This window comes from Leptosomus discolor, chromosome 12 (genome assembly GCF_034619465.1).
Source record: "Leptosomus discolor isolate bLepDis1 chromosome 12, bLepDis1.hap2, whole genome shotgun sequence".
Taxonomy (NCBI): Eukaryota; Metazoa; Chordata; class Aves; order Leptosomiformes; family Leptosomidae; genus Leptosomus; species Leptosomus discolor.
Window position 1 is genome coordinate 4,077,311 of NC_141402.1, and position 27,872 is coordinate 4,105,182.

Sequence of the window (27,872 nt, forward strand, 5' to 3'; positions counted from 1 at the left end):
CCTGCTAATTACTCAGCATTTTCTGCCTCTGACAAGACTCAAACAGGCAATTGCCTTTATTTTCCTTAACATACACTAATGCAATTAAGCGGTTTGAAAGTTATCTGAAGGCAACAGATAACGGTTTTGACACAAGAATTTACACAAGCAGCAAAATTCAAGACTTCTGCCTCGTTCACTTCCCAGCATTTTTACCAAACTAGTGGTTCCTTAATGATGATTGTAAGTGAACAACGACTCAAGCATTTTTATGCCATGGCAGAGAAAAACAGTGGGAGATTGCATTATTACATAAAGGAGAACACTTTTAGAACTGTTTCAGAGAATTGTGTCCTGAGAGGACTCAGTTGTTTTGAGCACAACACAGCTTTATCTTAGAAAGCAGTTGTTAAACTGTAGTTACCTTTACTTACACATCACTACATAGACTCTGCTGTTGGACCAAGTTAACATGATTCTCCAACTGTATGACAAAAATCAGTGCTATGCAACCAGCGTTTTCTCTATACTCTTTGACTGTTGACGGACTATCACAACAAAGCTGTATTTAATTTCACCAATGAACTTGCATCTTATATTAAGAATCAAACAGAATCCCTTGAGAAGCTACATTACACCTAACACTTTCTGTGTTTCAGCGTACCACCCAGCTATCAAAGACCAAAAGTGAACCAGCTCACCCTCCTCTCTTAATTCTCCAATACACCACATACACCCTGCTGACTCTCCCTTTGCAGGTTCTCCTCCCCTCCACAGCTAAGCTGCTGATGGTTTCTGCAGAAAGCTGTTCTTACCTCTGTGCAGGAAAAACTCAGCGATACAATCCAATCAGTAAGGGAAACAACTAATGTCAGTATATAAGCCATTAGCCATTTATTTTTCCAAAATTCTTCCCATCCAATTAAGTAACTCTAGGGAAGAAAAAACCAAACCACAACTCATTGTAATAATAAATTCCAATACCCTATTAAGTCAGCACCTATTGTTTTCCAAGTATTTGTAATTTTACATCAGTGCTCATAAAGAACTCCCTGAAATCCAAACAAAAATACACTGATCACAGAATTTTTCTACAAGAACTAAATAGAGATCAGCAAAAGCAAGAGAAGCACACAGGCCACACGAGAGGAATCCTTTGAATGCAAGAAAAACGTTCATTTAATAAACATTAAAAAACACTTTCCAAAAACAAATATCCCAAGAAGAGTTTGGTTTCCCACTATTTTAATTTTGTTCTGTTTAACCGAAATGGCATATATCATTATATATCCCAATTTTTATAATCTGACACAAGCAGCTAAGCCAAAACCATTGCACTCTTAGCAAAATTTATTTCACTTATTCCACAAGAAACAGGAGTTTATTTTTGACCTAAGAAATAGAAAGCAATACATTTTTTAATTCAGAAAATATGCACTTTCTAATTTTTCCTGGAAGTAGGGCTTTAACAGAGCAAAGCAATCTCATCATGCAAATCCAAGATTTGAATAGCAGTTCTAAGACATTTCCTAAAATATAAGATAGAGAAAAGCCACGCTGACTACACCTACTGAGCTGCCCAGCACACCTGGCATTTCATTCAGTACCAGATGAACATGATGCTCACCTTCACGGAGACATCCACCACGAACACAAGAAAGCAAAGCAGCTCAATGCTTTCTGTCAGGCCACACGGAGGATTCCACGCAGGAAGGCGGTACCGTACATCTGACGTGACAGTAAGTGAAGAAGGCTTTTCAATGAAAGCCAAAGCCAGGATTACAGTAATGGTTAAACTCAAAATCCTGTTTGGATAGAGGTGAAATTTAAAACAAACAAACAACATAAAACAAACAGAAACATACCCCAAAACACCAAGCCCACAAAATGAGTCAAAAGAATAACAAAATTACAGTAAAGCAATTTTCTTAGAAGTAAAAAAAGCTTTACAATGTCATATTTAGCACAAATGAGTCAGACCTCAATGCAGCACTCGATCAGCATGCTGTTGCCTGTGTTAGAATAACATAACTGCTGATCACCAAAGACCTTTTGGTGGTCTTCTCTGGAGACTAACAGCAGCGATCTTGCTGATTTAACACGCTTAGAAATAGACACTTGGAAAGCTCTAAGGCACTGTGCTGTAAACCACACCAATAGTCTGTTCATGCAGCAGTCCTATGGCTCTTCCAAAGAGCCACCTACATGATCACACTTCCATATACCTTCTTGCTTTCCACTGCTATCATGTTCACACGTAGTCAATCCACTTGCTTCCTACAGTAAGTTCTTATAAGGAGAAGAGCACAATTATCTAATTATTTGACAAGAAAGAAAGATGAAGAATAATTTTTTATATAAAGACTTACTCCTAAACGAAAAAACAAAAAGAATATCAAATCCTTACCACTGGCAAGTTCTTGAATAGTACCACCGATAAAGCCACAGGGATTTGGAGTCCACACGGTGATTTATAGATCGATACTGAAGGCAGAAAGCAAAAAGTATTATTTAAATAATTACATTCAGTCTGTCTCAAAGACAAACATCAAGTTACCAAAACAAGCCGAAATCTAATCAACAAAGCTCAAGTCTTGAGATGATTTCAGTTTCACAATTAGATAAAGAAATTATTGTACAAGTTATTAGTTATTAAAGTATCAGTCACCAACAACCATAGCTGTAGTCTACATGTGTGCAATGGGAAAGATTTAATGATGTTTTCCTAATCTGAATACCACACAGTTGCTCAGATAATCAAACTGTGTGGCAGTCACCTGAAGCAAGCACTGTCACCATTACCAGCAACAGCACCTCTAACAACTCAGTGCCTATTCTATGTACTTGCCAAAACGGTCCACCCATTCAGTTCACCTTCCTAGCATTCATTCCATTCAGGTCTTCTTTCGTCTTTCTCTTCCAAAGAGCCACAAGACGCAAACAAATATTAATTTTGAATATAAGAGACCTCAAACTACATCTTTAAACAAAACCTGCTTTAAGTTGAAGGAAGTACCCGTGATTCTTCAGGACAGGCCTGCTTTTGCTGAAATCTGCTAAGCCCCTCCTCTGCAGCTGCTCCTGGGCTGCTACTCTGCTGAGAAGCATCCGCTTCCAGAAAGCTGTGCACACCTTAAATGCATCTGATCCCCAGAAACCTCCCAACCAAAAGCTATCTATCTGAAAGCAGCTCAGATAAGAGAGCTCAAGAACTGCCCTCCAGCATTCCCACTGCCTACAGCTAATAACTGGGAGATGACAGGATCTAGGAACCTGCAGCAACACCAGTAAAGGAGAGACAAAGAAAGAAAGACGACTTTCAAAAGCACTAAGTTCAGCTGAAGCAAAAGGGTTCCAGCTTCTCGCTTGAAGCTAGCTTTAAACTCTACCAGCTCTTAAGCTATGCAAGTCATCAGAGTCAATTACAGGGTTCGTGCAGATAATTTCTCTTCGCAGTAAAACCAATCACTCTCAAGAAGTGTCCCAAAAAACCCACACACACCCAAACCCAAAAACCACCCCACAAACCAACATCGCTTTTGTTTTGACAACTTTGAAGAGAAGATACTATTTCATTGTGTGGAAACCGCATGGTTCTCCTAGTCAGAAGTTCACTGAAACTTGCGTATCACAGGAATCTGGAGTTCTGATTTTGCTTTGTAAATCAGGACGACGTTAGATGGAGGTTATCTGAACACATAAAAACGTAAAAGCTAGCAGAACATGCAACAAATATCCAGCACAGCAAGCATAAGAGTTAATGAACAAGTTATAGTTACCTGTATTGCATCTTCAATAAATACTATGGCTTGGTTTATATAAAGGTCATTATCAGCTCCAGTACCTATGAAGTTAAAAAGAAGTAAGAATCACTTGCTGTATTTTGGATAAAGCCTACAGCTTACTTATTCGATAACAGAAGCTCCACAACTGTGGTTCTCATGACAAAGGTACTAAGGTTTAGATTGATCTCGTTCTCTCCAAAACCAACCGAAATCCCCAATCAGATGAGAACAAAATTAAATCCTTTGTTAATTTGTCCTGAGTGTTATTATTACCATATCAAACAGATCAGAGTTCAAGACACAGGAAGGGGTGAAAGTACACAAAGTAAAATAACATATCACCAAATTAGTTACTACGCAACATTTCAAAAGCCATTACTGAGAAGCCCATACGAAGATACACACATGAAGAATAAAGGGCAATAATCCCTTACACTCACTGGAATGACCACCTTTGAATAACTAACCTGGCAATTAAGCCAACAAGAGACATAAAGGCAGGTAAGACCAAAATAAGGAAGGAAAAAAAAAAGAAAAAGAAAAGAAAGCTGAGAGTGCCAGAGATATGAAAAAATACATGCTAGTGCAACATTCCCACAGAGGACAAGAGGCCCAAGGAGCACTTCGTACAGTCTCCTCCCAGGAGACAGCAATTGCAGCACGGGATACAATGAGAAAGTCAGTCCCAGTGCTAGCACAACGTTCTCCAGACGTCAAGCAACACCATGAACAGTATTGATCTGAGTCCCAGACGATTTCATGTTCCACATGATTCAGCGGCATCACTTTTCTACAAAGACTGCAAACAGTTTTTAAATGTCACCATTTATCTGAGCATAAGCAACAACGCAGTTTTGTACTAGTTCTGATACAAACCACAGTGCAGTTACTCACAGAGCATGACTGGGAGACAAGCTACGACTCACCCAGCGAAGACCTTACCTTCTTCGAGACATGACAAACCACTGAGACAAAAACAAAGTTGTTTAAAGGAACGGCGTTAAAAGGAGAGCAAGGACTGCAAAAGCTTTACGTTCTTGGAGCAGACAGCAAGCCTAGCATTGATCGCAATGACTTTGAAAGGGCAGAATGGAAACAGCTGTTCTCAATATAAAACTAAAACATGGAAATTACCAAGAAATGTTAACGTTAGCCGTTTCAGTTTTTTTAAAAACAACACACACACATTCTCCACGCAGGCTACCGAAAATATCCAATTTATTCTGCAACTCAGTCACACAGCAAGTGACACTTAGTCACAAGCGATGATTAAAGTCCCGCTCCGTTTGGGCGTGCAGGATCTCTCAGACCCCACTGCACTTTTACACCGAACAAAACCAGAAGGTTCGCTTAAGTTATGCGATACCCTGAGAACAGAGAACCTGAGGTCCAAAAGAGACTTTCCTAGAGGAACTGAGAAGTCAGACCTCTAGCGCTCGCCGCGTTAGAGAAAAAGCTTATCAGCACCTTCAAGAAAAAAAAAAAATTAAAAAAAAATCTCAGGCTGAAGCAGTGCAAGGCTTGCACCTAAGGTCAGTGATAGCAGCTCTGTGCCTTCAGGCAGCCGGGGCGGCGGCAGCTGGTCGGTCCCTCAGAGCCGCTCCAGCCGGAGCTGCCGGGAGCAGCCGCCGCCGAAACGCCGGCGGGGCGGCAGACCCCCACCGAGCCCGGCCCCTCGGCAGACCGGGGGGCTTCCTCCTCCAGCGTCCGCCCCGCTCCCGGGAGAGGACGAGCTTTGAGGGCAAGGCAGCGCGCCGCCACCCCCCTCACCGCCTCAGGCACCGGCTCCCTCAGCGCCGTCCGCCAAGCCCGCGGCGCCGGGCCCAGGGCACGCCGCCACCGCCCGCCTCACGGCACTCACCGTCCTCAGCAGCGGAGCGGGCACCGCCACCCGCCCGCCAGAGCCCCCGGCCCGCCCGCCAGCTCCGCGGGGGCAGCAGCGGCTCCGCCTCAGCGCCGGCTCCCGCCTCCATCAGCAGCGACCACCGCGCTCCCTCCGCGCCGCCGCCGGGATGGGACGGGGCCGGGGGGCGGGGCGGGAGGGCCGCACGTGACCGGCTGCCGGGGGCGGGCGGGAAGGGCGCTCCTCCCGCCCCGGCCGGGTTTGCCGCCGGGACCCGCTGTCCCCTCAGAGACTTCTCCTTCTGGCAGCAAACGGGCCACCGTCTCCCGCCCCGGCAACGTCCTTCGCTTCAGGAACTGGTATTTTTAAGCAGTCGAGGGGCGATGAAAGACGTGACGGTAAGTCTCTGGTAAAAACGGTAAGTTCTTCCCCTGAGCTGACGAGAGCAGCTCACAGACATTGTTTCCGATTAAAAAAATAACATCCCTCACGAGGAGCTGCAGGTTTTTTTACCTCACGGCAGCTGTGAACTCGGTATCCGCGGCCGAGGGTACCTCTAGGCCGGTCACTGCCTCAGGGGGAGCAACACTGCGGCCGTGGGGGGTCGGGTTGGGAGTTACTGAGGAACAGCGAGGACAGAAAGGATTGCTGCCTGCTCGTATTCACACTCTGAAACAATCGTTGACATCCCTAGTCGCAGAAAGTATTTAATTTGCATTTAGCTATGGAGGCATCCCAGAAGCAATGATGGCCTTACTTCATGCTACGTTTACTGTTAAAAGATGCGTCACTTTTGCTACTCTCCCCCTTTCCTCATGGTCCCCTTCATACACACTTCCACTGTTCAATTTGATAAAGCTGCAATTTCCGAAGAGTAGATGTCAGGATAACTTGACAGCTACACTTTTCTGCCACATACTGGGAGCTACGGCAGCATAACGATTAAAAAAAAAAAAAAAAAAAAAAAGTGTACTGATCCCTCATTTTGGTATTCCAACCTGAGCAGTAAAAGTAGATCCATCTTACACTCTTTAATTAGGGATGGGGTAGTTTTTGTCTTCAGCTGCACAACCAATGAGTCAAAAAAATCACAGTTTTACACTGTCTTCTAAATAAGTCAGGGTGCGATCCAGCAAGATAAAAAGCAAAACTTGGTGACTTTACTGTTACCAGAACAGTCATCACTAGCAAACAGTGAACATCATATTATATTATTACATTATTTCCCATTCTCAGTAGACAGCAAAGCACTGATAAAAGTGGAGTTATTTTTTATAACAGTTGAACTAGAGGCATCAGATGGAACAGGTACAGTGAGAACTTCAGGATAGCAAAAGGAAAAAAGCGGTGGGTTGGTACAATCTGTATTCAACGCTAAGAAATCAAATGCAATTTGCACACATGCTAAAAGTGCTATTGCTAAGAAACAAGAGTGTCCTTTCATTAAGTGTCTGAAATCTTCAGGGTAACCACAGTAACAGGCAGTGCATGTAAACACTGTATTATTTTTGCTACTACTTTTTATGTGAATGAAAGCAACTGTTTCCTTCTTTCCTCTTCTGTGATTGTCAGGAAAGAGAATCAATAACTTCAGGAAGAAAAAATAAAAGAAGAAGCCTTCAAATATATAATGGATTGCTGAACTTCTGTTTGAACTTCTGTTCAAAATCCATCCACTCCCTCTGGCTGGAACAGGAAGTGGAAGTGCCCAACTGACAATGAAGGCAGGCGAATCTCAGCTGGGGTTTTCAATCAGATAAACATTCTTAGTACCAGCAACGTCCACTGAGGTAAGTTAGCTATGTACTTAAATGAATACCATATAATAAAAGCACCAAGAACAATGCAGCATCTTTAACCACAAGTGAATCAACTCTGGTTTTCTGGATCGAGGAAAACAAATGTGGAGAACACGCCCTTCAGCAGACATTTTCTATTAGCACGATGTACAGCTATTTTAATGAAAGTCTCACTCGGTCTAAGCTGCCCCGCTGTCGTGGTTATAGCATTGTTTGCTCAGAACCTCATAAATGCATTTCTCATTTCCCCTATTAAAAGCACATCTTTCAAATGAAATTTAAGAAAAAAGCAACAGAAGTGGCCAAACTTTCAGTGAACAAGTAGAAAAGGGACTCAAGTGAAGGAACGAGCCTAGCCTTGTACCTTTGTTATTGTTCCACAGCACTGGACACACTTAAAAGATCAGTGAAGTTGGGAAGTTAAAATAAGTTTTTGCATATAGTAGTTGGAAGGTGAGTAATGCACAATTGAGCTCAGAGGAAGTTGGCTTTATACTTCATTTTGCAGTATTGACTCCATTTCCAGATGTTTTACACCCAGAAAGCTTGATTCCAACAGTAAAGGGATGATATGGGCAAGTCCAACCACTCACCGATGGCCTGGTCAGTGACAACAGATCACAGCTCCTGGACAGGCAGCCCCTGAGTTGATAGGAATAACAGTGGCACGGACACCAAACTTGTGTCCTCCCTATTCAAGATACCATGCACCAGAAGACATTTCTTATTTCAGGTACACCAAGTTACCCTTACGTATCAAAAACGCCTGGAGGGAAAAGACACCATGCCAACTTTATTCAAAATCCTTAAAATACAGCTGAGGATCTTGGAGAGCAGTAACAATTAATCAATCCGTGAATGCCCTGATGAAGTAGGTATTACTCCTCTCTGGAAAATTAAGTCAGAGATTTTAAAGTTAATTGTCACAAGTTACACAGCAAGTAGATGCAAACCACGAAGCTGAACCCTAATTTGGATCTTGCTAACAAGGGAGTTACCCATCTGCTTCAAGTTAGACATGCTTCCAATACCTTGCTAAATTAGACCTTATGTGGCCATTCAAAACGTTGGACCAGTCGACACAGCCAATGCTAGATAAATAAAAAACGTGTAAAATAAGAACCAAGTCAAACAGCATTATAAAATTACAAGTTTATTACAAAGTAAAATGAGTTTTTCCCCTCAACAGCACATGCCAGAACTGTTAAAATTTTATACTTTCAGCTCAATGTTACTCAGAAGTCATATCCAAATTATTAGAACCAAACTTGATATTTGTATATGTATTCACTTTCACAAGACTGCCCTGCTTTTATTTATGACTGATGGCCTTATCCAAATATTTTCAGTTAAAGGCAATTAACTCAAGTAGTTGAAGAAAATCCTTGACAAATGACTCCTTAGCCAAACTACAGTTTAAGTATATTGGGAACAAAACAGGGAATCAATCAAAAAAAAGAAAAAAAAACAACCCAACTTGATTACAAATAGCATTTAGAATGGCCATCTCGACAATTGGGTCATTGTTGCTCATCATCACAGTATACTCCAGTTTTGAACATTCTGCTTAGCAAATTAATTACTACAGTTAAATGAGACAGCAAATCAATCCACGTCTTCAGCAAGAGAAATTCCTTCCTTTTTTTCTAGCTTGGATACCTGTAAGTTAAAAGGAAACTGATTCAATAGTAAAAATCAGCTTGCATTTAACATCTCCAGTCTTTTTAGATGTCCCTCACAAAACAGTGTAGAGCCCATACTTACCAGGACCAGACAGCGGGATATGCTCTAGGGGACAATTGAGCTGAACAGCGTGTTAGCTGCAGCCGAAAGAGAAGGTCAAACCTTCTTCCCACCCACCCCCTTAACCTCCCGCCAGCTGCACGCTCCCATCAGCTCCTAGTTTTTGTCAGTTTGGTGATTTCATTTGGCTGACCAAGGAGCGAGACAAGCACCAAAGCCATCTCAGAAGCCAGGGGAGACAGGAAGGGAGGCAAGACCGGCCCTTTCAGTTACAGCCGTCAGATCAGATCAGGCCATGGAACCCTGCCCGTAACAGGGAGCCTAGAATCATTAAAACAAACATAGGCAATGCTTTTCATGCACTCATACGCAGTTTTATAAAACTGACCTTCACTGTTCTTAAAACTTCAGAAAAGGAATTACCTTATATTAAGCTAAGCTGTTGTTAAGACTTAACAATATAAATAGTTTCAGAAAGGATTCTACACACTCATGGAGGGTAGACCAAGAGCACGAATGCAAAATGATGTTCTGCATGTTGTCTCTAACTCTGGAACAAATTCAGTTCTACGTTCCCCAAATCTATGGGGATATACAGGGAGGGTCATATTATAAATTCCCTGTTCTCGTGTTCTTATTTCAGCAGCTGCTACTGGTCATGAAAGAGACACACAAAGATACTCTGGTTGATAAATCTTTCAGTCTGACCAAAAGCAGCTTATCTTGTGGTACGACCAGTAAGCACTGGAAAAAGCAGAAGACAGACTGCAAATACCTAATCCTTGGGGGTAGGTGTGCCAGCTGGCTTCTGAGCTATGTCACAGTTCCTTCAAATTATGCCAGCTATTAAAATCCCAATGAACATTTTGGCACCTAGAAGTTGTTACAGTGCATGCTCTGACCACACATCCTTTACCTCAGACAGAACTCAAAGGCAGAAGCTACAGACAGCGCTACTCTGGAGTTCCTAGAAATTTCATCACCCTGTGGAACCTTCAGCTAGGTGGAACTGAATGACATTAAGACTCCAAGGGCAAATCTGGCAGTTCCCAGCAAACGCTATGAACTCAACTTCCTCTTACCCCTGTTCCTTCGGCAGCCAATACAGAGGGAATTTTGCACTTTGAGTGGATAACTAAATTGGCTTGACTACACTACAAACATCCAAGGTAGAAAAGTACTTTCCACAAATCCAGCAGATTTCTTTATCATTAGCACTCCAAACCATTTACCTTCCCAAATGAGCTCAAGCCATAACTTGACTCTTCCACAGGGAAACCTGGCACTACCCAACTAAAGGTGTTTTTCATGTCCTTTACAGTTTATGCCTTATTTTCAGAATCCTGTAACAATGCCAGAAAAACCTTAAGTGCAGATTAAGTCCCAGGAGCATAATTATCAGCGTGACATTGTCCTACAGAGTCATTGTCTTCAGAATTACAGTTGTGCTGAATATGCACACTAAGCACAAACTCTTACAGTATTGCCTTTCTTTAACAGGGCAGATCTCATTCACGTTATTGCAAGTCATTCTTTCCCAGTCTTGCAAAAAACTATCCATAGCGATGAGTTATCAGTTCAGGTTACTGCCAGACTTCATCAGTTCAGGTTACTGTTGCCTACAAAACAGCTTCTTCCCCAAACATGACTCCTGGTTTCCAGGAATAAGTTGCAATGACTACTACCCTTGCATAGCACAACATGTACTACATAAAATCTAGTTAGAGTGTAACAATATCCTGGATCGTTAAAAGATCTTAATCCCATTTACTGTAAGCATAAAATAATTGCATTTTGGTCCAGACCCTACAAAAATATCTTACCCAACACCCAGTGAGGACAAAAGAACTTTTGTCCTGGACTTCAGTGAGGAAAAAGTCCAAAATGATGGGAAAAAAAAACCCACCATACAGAGCTACAAGAAAGCACTGCACATGGTAGCTTTTATCCCAGGTTTCAAGGTAATAAAACACTATTACAGCATGTCTGGCATTTCACAGACGATGGAATTAATATTTTATTCCATATACAAACATATTCTTAAAAGCAACTGAGGTGTAAAAACCTCTGGCAGAAAAAACTTCAAGGTGCTAAAATTCTTCAGCCCAGCACTTCTGCCATTAAAAAATGCATTAAAATAACACCGAAGGTGTGACTAAAAACTACAGAATGCTAAGCACAGTTCTGATAGTTGCTTGAGGCCCTCCACACCTCACAGTGCCCAAACTGAGCACTGTGCCATTGCTGTTTTTGAACAAACACATATTTGTGAGTCAACTGACTGGAAGGTTAAAAAAGGAATTGGTGTAGAAGCAGGTGGGAGAAGCATTCAGAATGAATTGCTGCCTCTTACTGGCTTTTCCCACGCAGATGTAGGTCAAGTCTTAATCCTGCAATTAAACAGATCCCTTCAGGCAGGTTCTGAACTGAAACCGAAACACATAAGCTTGTTCTCCACATTAGCGCAAGACTTCATGAGTATGGGTACACCTATTAGTTTCTGGCATCAGCACATATATTCTCTTCTTTTTTTTGCTTCTTCTTGCTTTCAGAGCAATATGACAAGCTGTACCTGACAGTGGGGGGGGGAAAAAAAAACAAACAAAAAACCCCACCACCAGCCTACACTGAAACCAAAGAATTCTTAGCCTCACAGTTATGTGAAAAGAACAATCACATTTATTTCTGTCTTAAACTATTATCCTAAATGACTTTTGCTGGATGTTCACTGGAACTGGGCTTGTCCCACTGCAAGGACCTTAAACATAAAACCCCACAAGCAGAGGGCGTTTACCTGGTTATCTATACACCTGAATTGCCAGGACCACGTGGTGTTATAAAGGAAAGGCCTCAGGTCAAATCGGTTGTCATCCGGACTGTAGTTTTCAGCATGGTAGGAGGGAGTGAGGGTGGTCATTTTATGTCTGTTAATGGAATACATCCTGAAGAAATGCTTAACCTTTGATGCCACCTGGTGTACAAAGAATATAGCTTTTAATTGGATGAAGATTGTTAGTATTTAAAAATTTAGCTGAGAATGTGTTCTAGCTTTACACATCCATTTTCTCCTAGTAACATTTACATAAATTATCTACCACTACTAGTATGAATCACTGTGGATGACCCTAACTGTAAGAGGCATTTAAGGTCATTTTCAAACACCACCTCAGTCTCTGCACCTAGCATTTACCAACAAGGAAGTGCCTTGTAAGAAATCTAACAGTAAGTAGGAGCCTCTGCAACTCCGGTGGCAATCTGAACCTTTCCTTCACGCACAAGATAGGAAGAACTGTGCAACAGGAAAGCAGATACCTCTTCTGTGTAGGCAGTCTTTCAAAGCAAGGGCCGTTTTCTGTCTCACAATACATAACGAAAGGCTTCAAGAGTCATTAGCTGTGTATATTTCAGAGAATAACTTTCCCCTGAAGGTACAGTTCTGAAGTAATTGTTTTCAAATTATCCAATTGCTCTTCTAACAATTTGCACCACAGACAACAAGCTCCAGTAATTTCAGAGATGCATACCAGTTTTATCAGCATATTCTGCGACAGCTGCAGAATAATCTTTAAACACACAATAACTAAACTATCCCTTTCAGTTAAATAGAACTCTACTTGACCTTTCTCCAAACATACTCTATTTTGGCAAAGACACTACATGATTCGATTATTTCGGGGGGGGGGGGGGGGGGGGGCGTGTGTTATATTACCTCTCTTGGAGTACAAATTTCCTTCCACATATTAATCAGCTTACAGAACATACTGTATGGCCCAGCCTTTGCAATTTTTCTTAATTTGCCATAGATTGAGAGCTCTGCATATGTCATCCCCATATCTGCCTGAAATCACACACAGAGAAAGTCACTGAAAATCTGAACTATGCAAATTATAATTAACAGCTTTATGGAGCAACTACAGTAACCCAGTTTAATCAAAGAAACACCAAAATGAAATTGCCAACAATCAAAAAGACAAAGAGATAGTAATATTACAAGTAGAAGAGAAAGGAAAAAAACCCTGGAATCTCTCTGAAATGGGAGATTTAAAATTCTTCCATGAATGTATTTGATTTGGCCAGTGAAAACATTTAATTCCTGAGGAAGATTTGTTCATTTTCCTCTCTAGGTAGCTTAAATGCAGCATATATCAGGAAGGGAAGGCCAGATGAAGAAAACCACTATTTCTAGTTCAGCAACCCTTTGCTTTATCACAAAGAGTTTTACAATACCCTACAGTTAAATATCCAGCAGCCCTCAGAAACAGTTGTTGGGCTTACCAGTCCTCTCTCAGGCTAGTGGATAGCAGAGAGAAGGGTGTGGGAAGAAGAGGAAGGACTTTGCCATCAGTCATTTTAATAGTAGTAAGGCCTCGACTGACTCACTTTTGATATTAAGAAAGTTTAAACAAACTGAATTTCAGAACACCCATCCTTCTAAGTGTCCAAAACATAAAATCATTCCAAAAAAAGTTAATTTGCTGGTTTGGAAACTGTTGTTAACATAGATAAGGCTGGTGTGGGATACTAGTGCCTTGTCAGCAGCTTTAAGACTGCTTACAATGTGCTTGTCAATAAGCGTGGACACATACAAGAGCAAACAATAGTTATTGGACAAAAAACAACATTTGGGTTAAGGCTTAGCAGAGCATTTTAAAGCCACTGCCTATTACCTCATCAGTTTGAGCCACCTGTCCATCCACCAGGGGCTCCAACTCCGCAGTGGGTGGAGCTGACATGATACTGTAAGAAAAAGGTAGAAAGAAAAACATGAATTCTATCCAGTCTCATGAGTTCCAATTAACAAACAGTCTGGTTTGTTAAAAATCAAATGCTTCATTCAAAACTTTTTCAGGGCGTAAGCTGCTAAAGGACTAGATAACTCTAAAGAAGTGGTACTTGCAAGCTGTTCCAGCTTTAAAAAGCCATACTTTCCAGCAAAACCATAAAGCATCTGGTTCAAACAGTTCCTTCAGAGGAATTAACACCACAAACGCTTGCATACAGTAATTCCCAAGTGGTGGCGTTTTCAGCACCCAGCAGTTGACACTGTGTAAGCATACACAACCGTTCAAAACCAGAGGCAAGTGCAGAACACTTTTCTTTATGAGCATTTGCAATATTACTGCAGCTTAGCTCTGTTAGTAGAGAAAACCAAACCATAAAGTCCACAATACGCTGCATACAAATACAGTCACCCAGTACCGCTGCTTCCCTACTCACCTTCTGAGGGCCGTGAGCTGAAAATTTTCAATGCAATATTGTATGAAGTTCTTCAAATCAGTCTTGCTGATTCCACCAATGGGATTGATATCAGCACTTGAGCAATCGTACTTTGTCAAGTAACCTCGGAGACTGAGCAAGCGAGGAAATTTTATATAGTAACAGTAAATAATAACGTAGCTTTAGTACAATATATAAGTTTATACTACAGAGAATATACACATTGTATAAAGACAGGGAGAAACAGACTGCGTATTGTTAATGTATTTATACATAAGGGGCAAACGTGTTCAGCTGCCACAGGGCTACCCTAGAGCCATGAAACTGCCACGAGGAGGAAGATGGTATTTTAAGCAATGATGAAGCACTGCAAAACTGCCCACGCTAAGGTAATGTATTTGATGCAAAACACTTAAAATACTGTCCTGACCAATTAAAAAAAAATAAAGCCCAAACCATCCTCAAAATCAACACACACTACTCTCACAGCTTTAGAGGTTATCAATCCCGTAATCTTATGGGGATTGCTTTAATCTTCAAATAGTCAGCTCTATTAATTTTAAAATCTATTTTTCAACTCAGAGTTCGCAACTTCATTCCTAATACAGTAATTGAAAATACAACAAGTAACGGATTGAAAAGTTAACCTGGGAACTGCACAGGCAAGCTCTACTGAAAACAGCTAAGGAAGGAACAGCCTTCTAAGTGGAAAACTATGACAATACTTTGGCTAAACTTCTGAAAAAATACAGTTTTCCATTCAGGTTAATTCATTAATTTCACTGCTATCTGTGTATCCTTAGCTTGTTACCTCTTCTGAGTAATAATCTACACTGGGATTTGTTAAGAGTTGAAAGGAAATGCAGTGACCTGTTCCCCGTTCCCCTGGTTTTAGATTTCTAACTTTCACCAACCTTTCATCCACATTGGCTGACCCTAGCACCAGAAGTCCCCCTGGCATCCCACGAGTCCAAAGTGTCAGCTGAGCAAACAGGTAGGCGAGGACCATTCTTATTCTGGCCTGCAAAGCAAAATGAAAAATAAAGTAAATTTACAAAGCAGAATAATTTCTCCCCAATCACTTTTATTAATCAATTCCCTAAACACCCCATAAAGAACAAAATGCGAGAGAGTGTTACTGCAAAAAGGAGGGTCTTGTGGAGAAGATGCCAAACACACGTAGGAAAGCCTGGTTCAGTATCTGCTGCTGCCTCAGACTTACAATGACAAAGCAAGTTTATGCCACTCTTAAGTTGCAGAATGGGGAGTAGTTGCCATTTTCTGCCTTCTACAAGCACTAACAAGGATCCATGAGGTATGAAATATCCAGATAAACCCTCTGTCTACTACACCCTTTTATAAACTATTAGACTAAAGGGATTTATTTACATAGGATTTGTAAAAAGTACTCTTTGTTTTGTCCCCATTCCAAAGCTCAACTTTTTCTAAGGATGGTAATAATACCAAACAGACCTGAGATACAACCTCCAGCTCTAGCCAAAACTGTGTGTGATGTTACCACACTCCTCTGTGACTAAAGCCTACCCCTTTGCCAAAAAGCTAATAAAGGATTCAGTGCTTCCTTCCAGAGACAGCTGGATTTCTCCAGTGATGCCAGGGGAAGAAAGATCAAGTTCTCAGCTAACAAAAACTATCAAACTCAATAATCAATATTTAGCCAGAATTAAAACAGAGTTGCTGGTTCGGTTGGAAACTTTTAAGAATAGGCCAAAAAGAAAGCTATCAAGACAACAAACAAAAGGTACAACCAGAGCCAGGGACTAAAAGTCAGCAGGCAGCTATGTTTCCTGTGATCCTACAGGATACGTACACCAGCACTACCCAGGCGTAGCACCAGTCTGTTCTGACACAATGCAAACGCGTAACTGGAAATGTGCATTTGAGCTGCATTTTATAAGCCTATTGAAGATTAAATACTTTCAGCTGTAAAAAGCCTTCTAACACTGAGGACATCCAGAAATTGCAACGGGTAAGCCTGACATCTCACACAGAGCCTTTTAAAGGCTGCTAACACTCCCCAGAGGGAAGTCTAGTACACATCAGAAGTATTTTTGAGTCTTGACCTGCCACAATCCCACTGAACTCAGACTTGACTGTTAGAATACTTCGCTGCTCATTCTGCTGCAGACGAGAATTTACTGGAAGCCCAGTCTTCAGGGACACAGCATAACAAGTTCAGGTTTTCACAGCAACACAGTTGAAGGGCCCCCTTGCTACTTTACTATTTTGTACTCTTTCAAAAAAAAAAAAAACAAAAAAAAAACAGGGTCTGACCCGATTCAGCCTACATGAAACACACCTGCACATTCTGGAGTGCCAGGTTTTCTCTGCTGCTCCCTCCGTAGACAGAAAAACGGGGAGTTCGACCTGTCACCATGCTGAAAATTCCCACAATAGCTTTCACAGCCACATCTATGTTCAGATTGATGTGATAGCTGAGAAGAATTCAAGCAGAAGTGACTCAACTAGCACAGACTATATAAAATAGCATTAGAAAAAGCCAACAAAACCCCCACCCATCAAATGATGTTTTAAGGCTGCTACCATCTCAGATTTGGTATGAAGAAACTTAGAAAACACTTTCCAGAGTCTGTTTCCAAATTTCCATGTCCTTCACCAAATGTTTCTAAGTTTACCTCACATTTACACACTCAAATAAGATCATCTGTAACACTCCCACTTAGCACACCTACTATTCCTCTCCTATTTTTTCCCATTTTAGAGTTTGCTGGAACACGATGGTTTTTTCCAGCACTTCTCAACTTGTACCTGCCTATTTGCTCAGCCAGAAGCTTAGCTCTGTTGCAAGTATCCTGGGAGGAGTTCTCACTAGCCATATAGCAAGTGGTAAAGATATGCTTGCAAAATTCTCGAGGATCCTCAGGGACATAGGTCTCATCATTCACAATCTTGCGCACATCAGCCAGCACATCTGCATCTGAGAGCAAAGCAAAAGAAACAGACAAGAGTGGAAATTGCTGCGCTCCTGCTATCCAGGATATGCAAATACCGTGTGTGTTTCTTGTATTCCACTTAAGCTTTACGCTGCCCCTCATGAATAAGATGATTCCACCATCTGACTCCCCAAAGACATTTTCACATATCAAATAAAAGAATTACTGATTTCCTAATTTGGAACACGGAAATATTAAATCCTTTTGTTCTATGCCTTAAAGAAACTTCGTAGAAAATAGGATCCAATACGTACAAAGGCTTAGCTAAATGCATTAGTCTACTTAAAGCCAGTTTAAGAGTTTGAACCATGCCTATCTATGTTTCATAGTGCTGAATTTAATAGAAGAAATTCTCATGATAAATTGAAATCCCAAAACCACATCAGACAACATTTTGGACGATACTCCAGATAGAAAGTAGTCTGAGTTCCACATCCAATTCTTAAACCCAAACTGAAAACTATCAAGCCAATTCAAAGAACCTGAAATCTGGTTCTTTGAATTGGTTTAATAAAGCATTAAATAACATTTTATTTATAAATAAATTTACTTTTAATTTTATAAATAAAAATAATAAATATTTCATTATAAATAAAATAATAAAAGAAAAATTCTCAATTTTTTGCTGGAATTTCTGTAGAGCTACCAAGGAGTCCATTAGAACAACTGGGCAAGTCTGCCATTAAATGACCTTTTGCATCTATTGCACCTAGCAAACATTAACCTGTCTGTAACCACTGGTGAGCACAGCTCGCCAGACACACATATCGACTTACTGCCATTCTTGACTGCCAGGCAAACCTGGTGACACATAGAGTACACTAGGCAAGCTGTAGCAGAGCTGTCAATTCCACCACTCAGAGGTAGGAGAAATCCTGCCTTGAAAACAGAGCAAGGAAGACGTTCCAATCAGCAAAATTAGAAAAATATATATTATACCACAGAAATGTACTCTTGTAAAAGAGCTGCACGTGCATTGCTCAAGTCTGCTTATATTCTACTGGCGAAAACCAAACCAAACAACCAGACCCAGCAAACCCTCTTAAACTCTCATCCACTGGATAATCAAACAAGTAGTCAGTGTAAGCCCTTTGGCCAGAAAAACTTTCATTATGTCTTCACCCTCTAGTAAGACGGAGGAGCTAGCAAAAAAAAGATTACATTTTTCATATGCATTTCACTATTAAAGTGAATTACCAGTTCACATCACTCCGCTTATTTTAAATATCTCCATTATGCTATTAAAATCTTTTCGTTACTGAAAAAAAATAGTGTTTCACAGAAAAAGAAATCCCCTGCATTAGGTAAGCTTGACTGTTGCTTTCAAAGCAAGCATGATTCCTAAGGAACTGCTCTGAAGAGCACACTGAAGTCACGCTTTACATACGGGTTTTAAGTGAGAATGAGCTACCAGTGCAAAACTCCAACCTTGCACCCTGGACAAACGCCACTCTGCGTTAACAGCAGTGCAGGATAGCAGAGTGTGCCGTCCCCATGGCACAGGAGAAGAGGTGTATGCCGAGGCAAGGAACAGAAACAGTTGCTCTTACCTGTTTGCTGCGCCTTAAATAGTCCCAAAGCCAACATGCAGGACCAAGGCTGAAAGTACAGAATATGCTTATTCCAAGAGGGTTATGGAATAAGACCAAAGCAAGTCAGCATATTTACTGTAGTCTTCCAATGAGATACTTTCTTCACTTAAATATAAATACAATCTTATGTTTATCTCTTATCTCTTTTTTTGGTTTGTTTGAGTTTTGGGTTTGGTTTGTGATTTTTATTTTTTTTTTTTAAATCATGGGGGTTTTTTTAAAAATCAAAATCATTTTCAAGCAATAGATTCAGTACATGCTTACCTGATCTCTTCCTCAGGACTATGATGTCTCCACTGGATGGGCATACAAGTAGGTACAGCTACATCATCAGAACACGACAGAGCAAAATTCACTTTTACCCTGGGATAAGGGTTCACTTTACTTGCCTAAACAATAGTACAGAAGAATTGGGAAGACATCAAATTTAATGCAGCATTAAAATTATAAATACCTATAAAACATCAGATCTATAGAATACTATGAAAATCAAGACATGCAAATAGTTTTTAAACTCAGTAACTATTCGAACATGGCAGAGTTTACAAACCTAACTTCCATAAAGAATTCTTACCGCTAAGTTACGAGATGAAATCTCTGCTCTGTAACTTCGAACATCCTCCAAGTCTAGAGTGGCAACCAGCACCTCCTACGGAAAGGCTTTCAACATTAGACTGATTCTACACAAACAGATAAACAGTTTTACAGGCCTGGACTACAAAAAGTGTCGGGGAAGAAGAATGCACGCAATTTTCTTCAATACCAATTTTTAAGCTCACTTCACGAGTCATTTCTGACTCAGCAGAACTACTTACGTTACAAAGCGAGCACCACCAACTCGCTTCACCAAGTACACGAGGACACTCCTAAACCACAGCAAACTTACTGCGCTTGTCAGATGGCTGAACAATAGGTTCACCATCGATTGTGTCAAACGACAAGAGGAAAAGGGAAGAAGCACACTGGGGAAAGAGAATAACTTGGCACATAACGTGAGGAAACCTACAGCTTTGATGACAAATCTACCAAGAAAGGGCTTTTTGAAGTAAAGCTCAACCTATCAAACCTTTTGTCTACCAAACTGGATCCTAATTAGAACACTGCAATCTTTGCCCTTTTTTTCCTCAGATAAGGGAATGTAAGTTAACAGGGTCTCTCTAGAACATGGTGATGGCACACGCAAACATTTTCATGAAGTTCCTCCACTGTGACAGCTTCTCCTCGCTTGCAAAAGCAGGAGAGCTACTGCAGATCAGGTCTGAGCAATCTGACTAAGAAAATCCTCAGATCTAGTGGAACAGCATAGTCAAAATACAACTTTTTTAGTCTAGAGACATGGAGGTACTATCTGGAATGTCTGGGAAGTGTTGAGCATAAATGTAGCCATAATTTCAGCTGTGACCAGCAGCTATAGGTTGAATATATTACCACATCATCGAGTGAAAACTGGGATCCTTGTGCAACTGTTTCTCCATTCATCGAAATCATGGCACAGCCATCATAATACAGACGATCACCATCACAGCCTTTCTGGTTAGCTAAAATATATATTCCACCATTCTGGGAGGAAAACAAACCAGCAGACAAAAAAATGCTTTTCAGAATATAGCACCTGACAGTGTTAAAAGACAAAATGTTATTTCTGTGTTCCTGCCCTTCTTATAATCTTCCTCAGTCTTTACATCGTGAATGATTTATAGCTAGGACTCTCTTGTCATTTGAAAAAGTACTCTGCATGTGATATACACAACAGAAACAAGAAATTACAGAAATAAATGCAATTACTGAAAGTCAGTTAACTCAGATTAACTATTTTCTATCCATCATATGAGTGCAAGATTTTTTTTCTTCAGTGTTTAATGGAATTAAGATCAAGGATATCAAATACATTTTTGGAGCATGTATCTCCAGAGCTGGAAGTTATCAAGGTGTTTTAAGGTATTCTCACTCTTCTTTATAGATGGGTATGAAAGACACACAGCATGCCAGTGCTCCCAAGCAAAGTTTCTTCTGGGAGTTCCCCACAAACACACAGAGATAGGTTTGTATCCCTCCTATTCTCATGCAAATACCAAATGGTCTCTCATTTAGTCTGCTGCCCTACGGACCAGACAGAGCTGACCTGCAATCGAACAGCCTCTGGCGTTTGGGGTCACAGAGCTGGAAGCAAGTTACAGACAGGGCTTCAGTTAGAGCATGATATACAGCAGGGTGCCCCAAAGTAGCACAGTCCCCCAGCCAGAGAGCTCTTCCCCTATAGCTGATTCAATCAGGGAAGGTAATTACAGGTAAGAAAACAAGAAACTAATATCAAGGACTGGCAAGGCCCCCCCACACTCATGCTATGTCCTGTCCCAGGAGAGGCGACTGTTTTGAAAAAAAAAAAAATTAAAAAAAGAGGTGCAACCCCCCAAAAAATTATTTTTTAAGCGTCTACCTTTGCTGTGGCAGAATTCACCAAATCCACCCGGGTGTGAGCCTTCCTCAGCACATGGTGACTCGCTGAAGAGTTAGTGAAAATTTCCACGCCATCAAGTCCCATTTCAATATGAGGGCTGTCAAAGCAAAAGGCAGAAAAAAAAATCAGCTGGCAATATACTATGCTGTGCATACTGCAGGTATCATTCAAAACCACTGACAAATAGAAACATCTATGTCATTGTCAGTTTTCTGCATGTCTTAGCTCAAACAAAACTCTCAAAAACATCCGTTTTCTTGCATTGCCTGACTCTTCTGTCAAAGCCCAGTGGTGGCTGCAGAGGGCAGAAGGGCTTTTGCTCACTCCGTTCTACGTGAAATGCCGCCTTCTTTACTCTATACAAGCCTGGGTCTCAAAGAAAGAGAGCAAGACAATCTTGGGTCTGAAAGGGCAACACGGAGATACTCCTGCAAGGTCAGTTGTCCCATTTTCCTTCCCTCTTAGTAAATCCAAAAGCATAAGCAAACTGAACCACCAGAAGGAAAAAAACTTTTACTGCTTTTTTCTTTTTCCAACATCAAAACAAAGAAACCCTAAAAAAAAAAAAAAAAAAATCACATCTTTGTCTGTAACCTACCACACCTTCTGCAGTTACAAGGAAACAAATGTCTGTAACTGAGGGATTTGGGAAAAACCATCAGCAATGTTTTGTTTATTTTGTGTTAAATACAACAGCTTTCATGCAACCATATTTCCACCCCCACCCCACATCAGACCTTTGTGAATGGGAAGAACTTTAAAGTGTAACAGGAACTAAAATAACAACAGGAAAGAACACTTAAGGGCAGTGGGCTTTGCTTTCCCTTAGCGACCTTTTGTGGTTTCCTTCTGCATTGTCTTTATGCATTGTGTGATGCTGGTTAAAAAATAAAGCGGAAGGATTAGGCTAGCAGCTAAACAGACAAAAAAATAAGTGATACGTCTCAAAGCGATGCTGCCTAGAAGCCTATGCGCTAGCTTGCCAAATATGAGAGAGCTAAATTTGTCTGTCAAGCGGAATGCTTTGGAGGAGTTGGTCAAAGCCAAAGATAAAAAGAAAAAAGTAAATAAAAAGACCTACTAGTACTCTCACATTTTTAAGACTAGGCACAGTAAGTGGGAACAACACAGGATTATAATTGCGAGGCAAGACCGATACTACAAACAGATACTGAATAACTTTGTGACTTTGACCCTGTATCAAGTTACAGAGATGGATCCAGGGAGACAATTTCAACCTCAGGTTGAACTCAAAGCTGAACAACACTGTACCTATCCGTCACTTGTTTCCTCAGGTCACCTTTTTCATTCCACTTCTTTTCTGTATTTCTCTCCTACCTTATGTTTCAAATTAATTTAGCTGAAGCACCTAAAACTCTTTTTGCCACCCTGCATCTAGCCTAGCGAACTCCTTCCCATAATTAGGAGCAATAAATACATCATATTTTAGCTAACCGGCACTTTCTGAAAGAGATACTACCTGGGAGAATAATAAGCAGATTTTTTCAAACATTTATTTCAGACAGGTCTAGGATACACATCAGTTTACTTTTCATTTCTTCTTCTCCTTTACCTGTTTGGTGCCCAGAGTTCTTCACATATTTCTGCCCCTAGGCAGGTATCTTTGGTTGCTAGCACTGCATCCCCAAAAGGAACAGTTTCCTGAGAAAAAACCAAGAACATCCTTGCACACATGTAGTAGAAGATTCTATTCCATTCAAATACTTAACCACAAACCTAAAAAAATACACAATTGAATACTCGCTTCTGTGAAATGAGTGACACGGTATCAATCACATTACACCTTCCTTCATTTTATACCAAGTAAAAAAAAAAAAAAAAAGCTCTAAACTCCAAATCTCTGGATTGTACTGAAATTTTGTGTTGATTTTTCAGTAATATTCAGATCCCGTGCTTTGCTTCAGGACAGGACGACTGCTTTTGAATTAGAAAACAGAGACTGTCTTTTGCTAGGAATCACTCCCATGCTTTAGCAGGAAATAACCTAAGATTTGGTCCCTTCCAAATCAAGGAGGTTTTGGTTTTGTTTTTTTAATCTCAAAACATATACTCATTTCTAGTCTCAAGCACAGATAAACCCAGTACTAGAACTGGGCAAAATAAGACAATCTTCAAGGTCCTGTACATATAAACAAGGCAAATTCAAAATTTACTTGTTTTTCTGCCAAATACTAACATAAAAAAAGTCACATTATGCTCTCATTTAATGTAACTGAGAACTATCACCGACACCTATGAATTTGCAACATGACTGACAGTAGAATTTGGTGGACTACAGCTTTATGCCACAAATCCTATTCGTTTAAATTGCTGAGTCTGGAAGATGCTAAAGGTAAAAAGAAAAGAAAAAAATCCTTTACAAACTTACCTGTCCAGTCACTTCCTGAATTATTCTGGGTAGAAAGTATTCCTCCACATGCCTAAAGCAGGTTTATAGGTTGTGAATACATTGTCATGTAAATCACAGCACAAAAAATGATTCTCAACTCCACAATGCGTCGCCTTCTAACACTGACTAAAGAAACGTGATTCAGTTGTACGGGGCTGTGTGTGTTTAAGAAAAAGGACCTTCCTGCTTTCTGTGAACTTAATCAGAAATGTTAAGCTTACAAGCTTGCAACATCCCACTTTGCTTCAGAAATGTGTGGTAAACAACACTCCATCCCAGCTACAAACTAGAGCTGCCAAAGAACACACGATGCAAATCAAATACCAAACACAAGTTTCTCTTTTTGCAGTGTTTCCACACGGTAACTCAGAACTCATCTGCAACTGCCTGCGGTTAAGAGGACAGACACTCAGGGGCTCGCTCAGAAGTACTTTACTGAGACTGACCACAGGATGAGGGCACGGCAGCAGAGACGAGCATCAAGTGTACCTTGCAGCACCGTAAGGTATGCAGCCTTTATCCCCTGCAGTCGTTAAACTTCTGACAGAGCTCATCCATTTCACACCGTTTTCCAGTTTAATACTGAACAGGCTGCAGAATCGAGCAGCTAAACACAGGCTCTTCCAGTTCTGAACTGCATGTAGGTAGAAAGTAGACCCACGGAAAACAACACTCCTACACTGGTTGCAGGATCAGGCAGCCACCCTTTTCCCTCCAGCAATTCAGAGTTCAACTGTACTTCATCACCCTCCTAAGTGAGCTTCATTCCACGGCTTAGCTGCCTGTCTTGCTGCTCACCCCGTCGCAGCACTGACGGATTGCTGTAGAGATTTCGGTCCTTCTGCTGTGGCTGCAAACAGCAAGCCGTGTTTTTAAACACAACCTTACGGGTAGCCAGCCTACCTTGCTTTGGTCCACGGGGTAAACCACCTAAGTTCCCTGTAGTTTCCTGCATTTGCCAATGCTGTTTTCGGTCTGATCAGAAGAATTTTTCTTAAAACATAAAACAGGAAGGACAAGTTAATGCCTGAGGTACAGCCAAACAAGACTAAATAAGAACACTGACTAGTACAACATTTTTTTCCTATTATGATGCACATCAAAAATTATTGTATGTAATAATTGTTTAAAGTTTCTGTTTGCAGACTTCAGGGTTTTTTTCTGCAGTCTCTCAGAAAGCAGTGAAAATCTAGTTTCTACAAATTCAGAAAGGAAAAAGAGATCATGGAAAATATTAGCTGTCTCGCTAAAATTTACTAGATAGGAAGACAACTCCATCGCTCTGCATTGCAGAATCTTTCCTGAAGGCCAAACAGGTTTCTGAAAGGATACACTAACGCATTGTCTCACAAAACACGTAAAGTACTTACTTATTTAAAAAGATCACTCGACAATTGTAGCGAACGTTTCTGTGCAGAACAGGCCTGCGAAAATAAGAAGCAAAGTTACTGGTGGCTAAGCTCGTTAAATGAAATTTTAAAAGCTACAGAATCTACTTCACTGCACAAAAACTACTTTAAGACAACACTTATACACCATATCACTTAAGGGAATTAAACAAAACAAAATACCACGTTTTAGCTTCTAATTTTATAATTCAAATAGTTGTTTGCAAAAATCAGAGTTACTGACCATTCTGTCAGCCTCAGAAATATCAAGTTGCCAGATCACTGGTGTGCCTGAGAAATACGAGCAGACCAGAAGAATCCCCCTGGCTGGGCTAACTTATTTCATCAAACGTGACTCCCTGTGGCACTACCAGGCTAGTTCAAAACAGAGCTAGCCTTACGCATTTCTATCAACAGTAAAACAAGCAGCTGTACATATGTTAATTTTACAGTAACAATTTGTCGTTGGTCACTGCCAGCACGTGACTTACAACCATTTCAGTGATTTTGACATGCACATATACTGCTTATAAGGGTGCCCACCAGTCAAAGCAAGTTACTTCAGCCCTGACACTGCTGAAAGACAATTTATAAAGCCCTTTACGTGACCTAGAACACAAAGTCTTACCCCAGGCAATAGCACCCAGCCATGAAGGCTCCCAAGGAATAACTGTAATGATCCTATTTCTTTCTTGAAGGGCTCAATCACCAGAAATCTTTGAAAGGATTATCGTTCAGAAAGCATTTCACATGTTGTAGTTCTAGTCATGGGAAAGCAGTGCAGTTCCTAGGATGTGTTTAAGTTTGGTGCAGAGCCCTCACTACCCAGAAACGCAGCAGAGGCCGCACTCCCTAAAGACCTGCCCCTTCATCAGATGTACACAAAAAAACTTACATTCCCACATCGCAGATAATATCATGAGTAGCTGGAGACTCCAGAAGCTTTGCCAGAACTTGAAATGAGTGCAAGAGTGTGTCAGACTCATAGTAGTGATCCGAGCAGCCATAACCACTACATATAAAAACACACAAAACAAAAAATTCAGCCGACATCAGAGCCAAGGGTCCAGCACCGCCTCAGACAAGGAACAGGCAAGAACACCCTCACAGGCAAGTTACACAGGACGTGCAGAAGCAGCGCTGTCAACACCATCCCTGCCGACAGCAGTTAAAACTCTGCGGCATCACTGGGATATTCAAGAGCCGCAGCCTGGGCCTAGGCGGAACCCAGAGCACTGCAGCTCTGCGAAGGAAGGCGGGCTGAATAAACGGGTCAGCCCGTTACCGGTACCAGTCACGCGTCCAGGACAAAAGAACCCACCTTGCGCTTGCAACTATAAGGCTTTTCTTTGCGCTGACAGCCGCACACTTTGAGTGATGTTTTGGGCATTACAGTACCACACGGCCGGGCATCAGAGTACCACAAGGCTGATTTCCTTACTGGCTGTTCTCCAGTAAATAACTGGGAACGCACCGAACCCGGAGCCCACAAACCGCTCTTACCAGATTTCGAGCTCTGGGCCAAGCCGGTACCGCGCTCCTTTGCTCTTCGCGATGTCAATACCTGGAAGAAGGCTGGATTAAACATCGGCCGGACGCTCAGGCCCAGCCCGCCCTGCCCAGGCGCCCCCCGGCCCCGCGGCTGCCGACACCGGACCGCACAGACCAGGCACCGGCCGCCGCTGCCGCGCCGCCGGGAAACGCCCGGAGGGACGGGCCGAGCGCTGCCCCCGGGCCGCTCCGCACAGCACCGCGCCCCACCGCCCCCCCCCACTCACTTCTGAAGATCCTCTCCAGGTTGCCCCCAAAATCCAGAGCCCACTGGTTGAGGGCGCAGGCGGCCACCGTCACCGCCCGGCCCATGGCGGCCCTGCCGCCTCCCCCGCCGCTTCCGGGGCGGCGCCGGGCCGGGCCGGGCCGCCCGCCGCTCGCTGGGGCCGCCCGCCGCTGCCGCCCCGCGGCCAATGCCGGCCGCGTCGGGGGCTGCTGCCCGGCCCCCGTCGGGGGCTGCTCCGGCCGCGTTCCCTGCTGCAGCCCTGCCGCGGGTGGGTGGTGAAACCCCTGAAATCGCTTGTCGCGGAACCCCGAGTTCGGAGGCTGCCGACTGCGCCGGCTTGGGGCGGATGAAGTATTTCAACACAGTTATGTTATGATTTCACCGCAATTGGAAATGTATTAGTGGTGTCGGACAGATCAAATTTTAGCTGCACTTAATCATTAACCAAAGATTAACAAGGCGATTTAGTAGAATATGTTATAATTAAAACAGCGACTTAATTACAGATTTGAGAATGACAAGATTCATACTAACTTACTACAAGTTATCCTAAATTAAGGAGAGATACAGAGATAGAGATAGAGACAGAGACAGAGATAGAGACAGAGACAGAGAGAGATAGAGATAGAGATAGAGATAGAGATAGAGATAGAGATAGAGATAGAGATAGAGATAGAGATAGAGATAGAGACAGAGATAGAGATAGAGATAGAGACAGAGACAGATAGAGATATGATGCCCCCTCCCTGGCAGTGTTCAAGGCCAGGTTGGATGGGGCTTTGAGCAGCCTGGTCTAGTGGAAGGTGTCCCTGCCCATGGCAGGAGGTTGGAACAAGATGATCTTTAAGGTCCCTTCCAACCCAAACCATTGAATGAGAGTAGCGTAGGGGAAGGGGACCTGGGGGT

General features: G+C 41.9%; 2 protein-coding genes across 3 annotated transcripts in view; both read right to left on the reverse strand.

Moving 5' to 3' along the window:
* TPCN2 (two pore segment channel 2) overlaps positions 1-5,737 on the reverse strand; it is a 30,445-nt gene extending 24,708 nt beyond the window's left edge. Inside the window, exons 1-5 of one of the 2 annotated variants that reach the window (XM_086472100.1) lie at positions 5,626-5,737; positions 3,759-3,823; positions 2,387-2,463; positions 1,607-1,784; positions 795-911 (exon numbers count right to left, since the gene is read on the reverse strand). In XM_086472100.1, the coding sequence (XP_086328226.1) occupies positions 795-911; positions 1,607-1,784; positions 2,387-2,463; positions 3,759-3,823; positions 5,626-5,737 (549 nt within the window). The remainder of the gene's footprint in view (positions 1-794; positions 912-1,606; positions 1,785-2,386; positions 2,464-3,758; positions 3,824-5,625) is intronic. The other variant, XM_086472101.1, reaches the window with a different exon arrangement.
* Positions 5,738-8,538: 2,801 nt separating this feature from the next.
* NADSYN1 (NAD synthetase 1) lies at positions 8,539-27,052 on the reverse strand. The gene is made up of 21 exons (XM_086471975.1): positions 26,968-27,052; positions 26,693-26,753; positions 26,085-26,201; positions 25,172-25,225; positions 24,705-24,794; positions 23,781-23,832; positions 22,965-23,053; positions 21,371-21,488; positions 20,362-20,493; positions 19,508-19,582; positions 19,198-19,322; positions 18,892-18,940; positions 18,118-18,220; positions 17,157-17,325; positions 16,687-16,822; positions 15,281-15,387; positions 14,367-14,498; positions 13,817-13,886; positions 12,859-12,987; positions 11,944-12,120; positions 8,539-9,065 (listed from the first exon to the last, which is right to left on the reverse strand). Exons 1-21 carry the CDS (start codon positions 27,050-27,052, stop codon positions 9,012-9,014), a joined length of 2,124 nt encoding a protein of 707 aa, XP_086328101.1. The 3' UTR covers positions 8,539-9,011.
* Between the last annotated feature and the right edge of the window lie 820 nt (positions 27,053-27,872).

Excerpts from the sequence above, each read along its gene's own strand:
- NADSYN1 (XM_086471975.1), bottom strand. The coding sequence starts at position 27,052 with ATGGGCCGGGCGGTGACGGTGGCCGCCTGCGCCCTCAACCAGTGGGCT. Across the intron at positions 23,833-24,704 it reads ACCCCGTGGACCAAAGCAAG|GCATGTGGAGGAATACTTTC; the intron begins GTAGGCTGGCTA and ends AACCTGCTTTAG. Across the intron at positions 21,489-22,964 it reads GAACTCTGGGCACCAAACAG|CCCTCATATTGAAATGGGAC; the intron begins GTAAAGGAGAAG and ends TTGCTTTGACAG.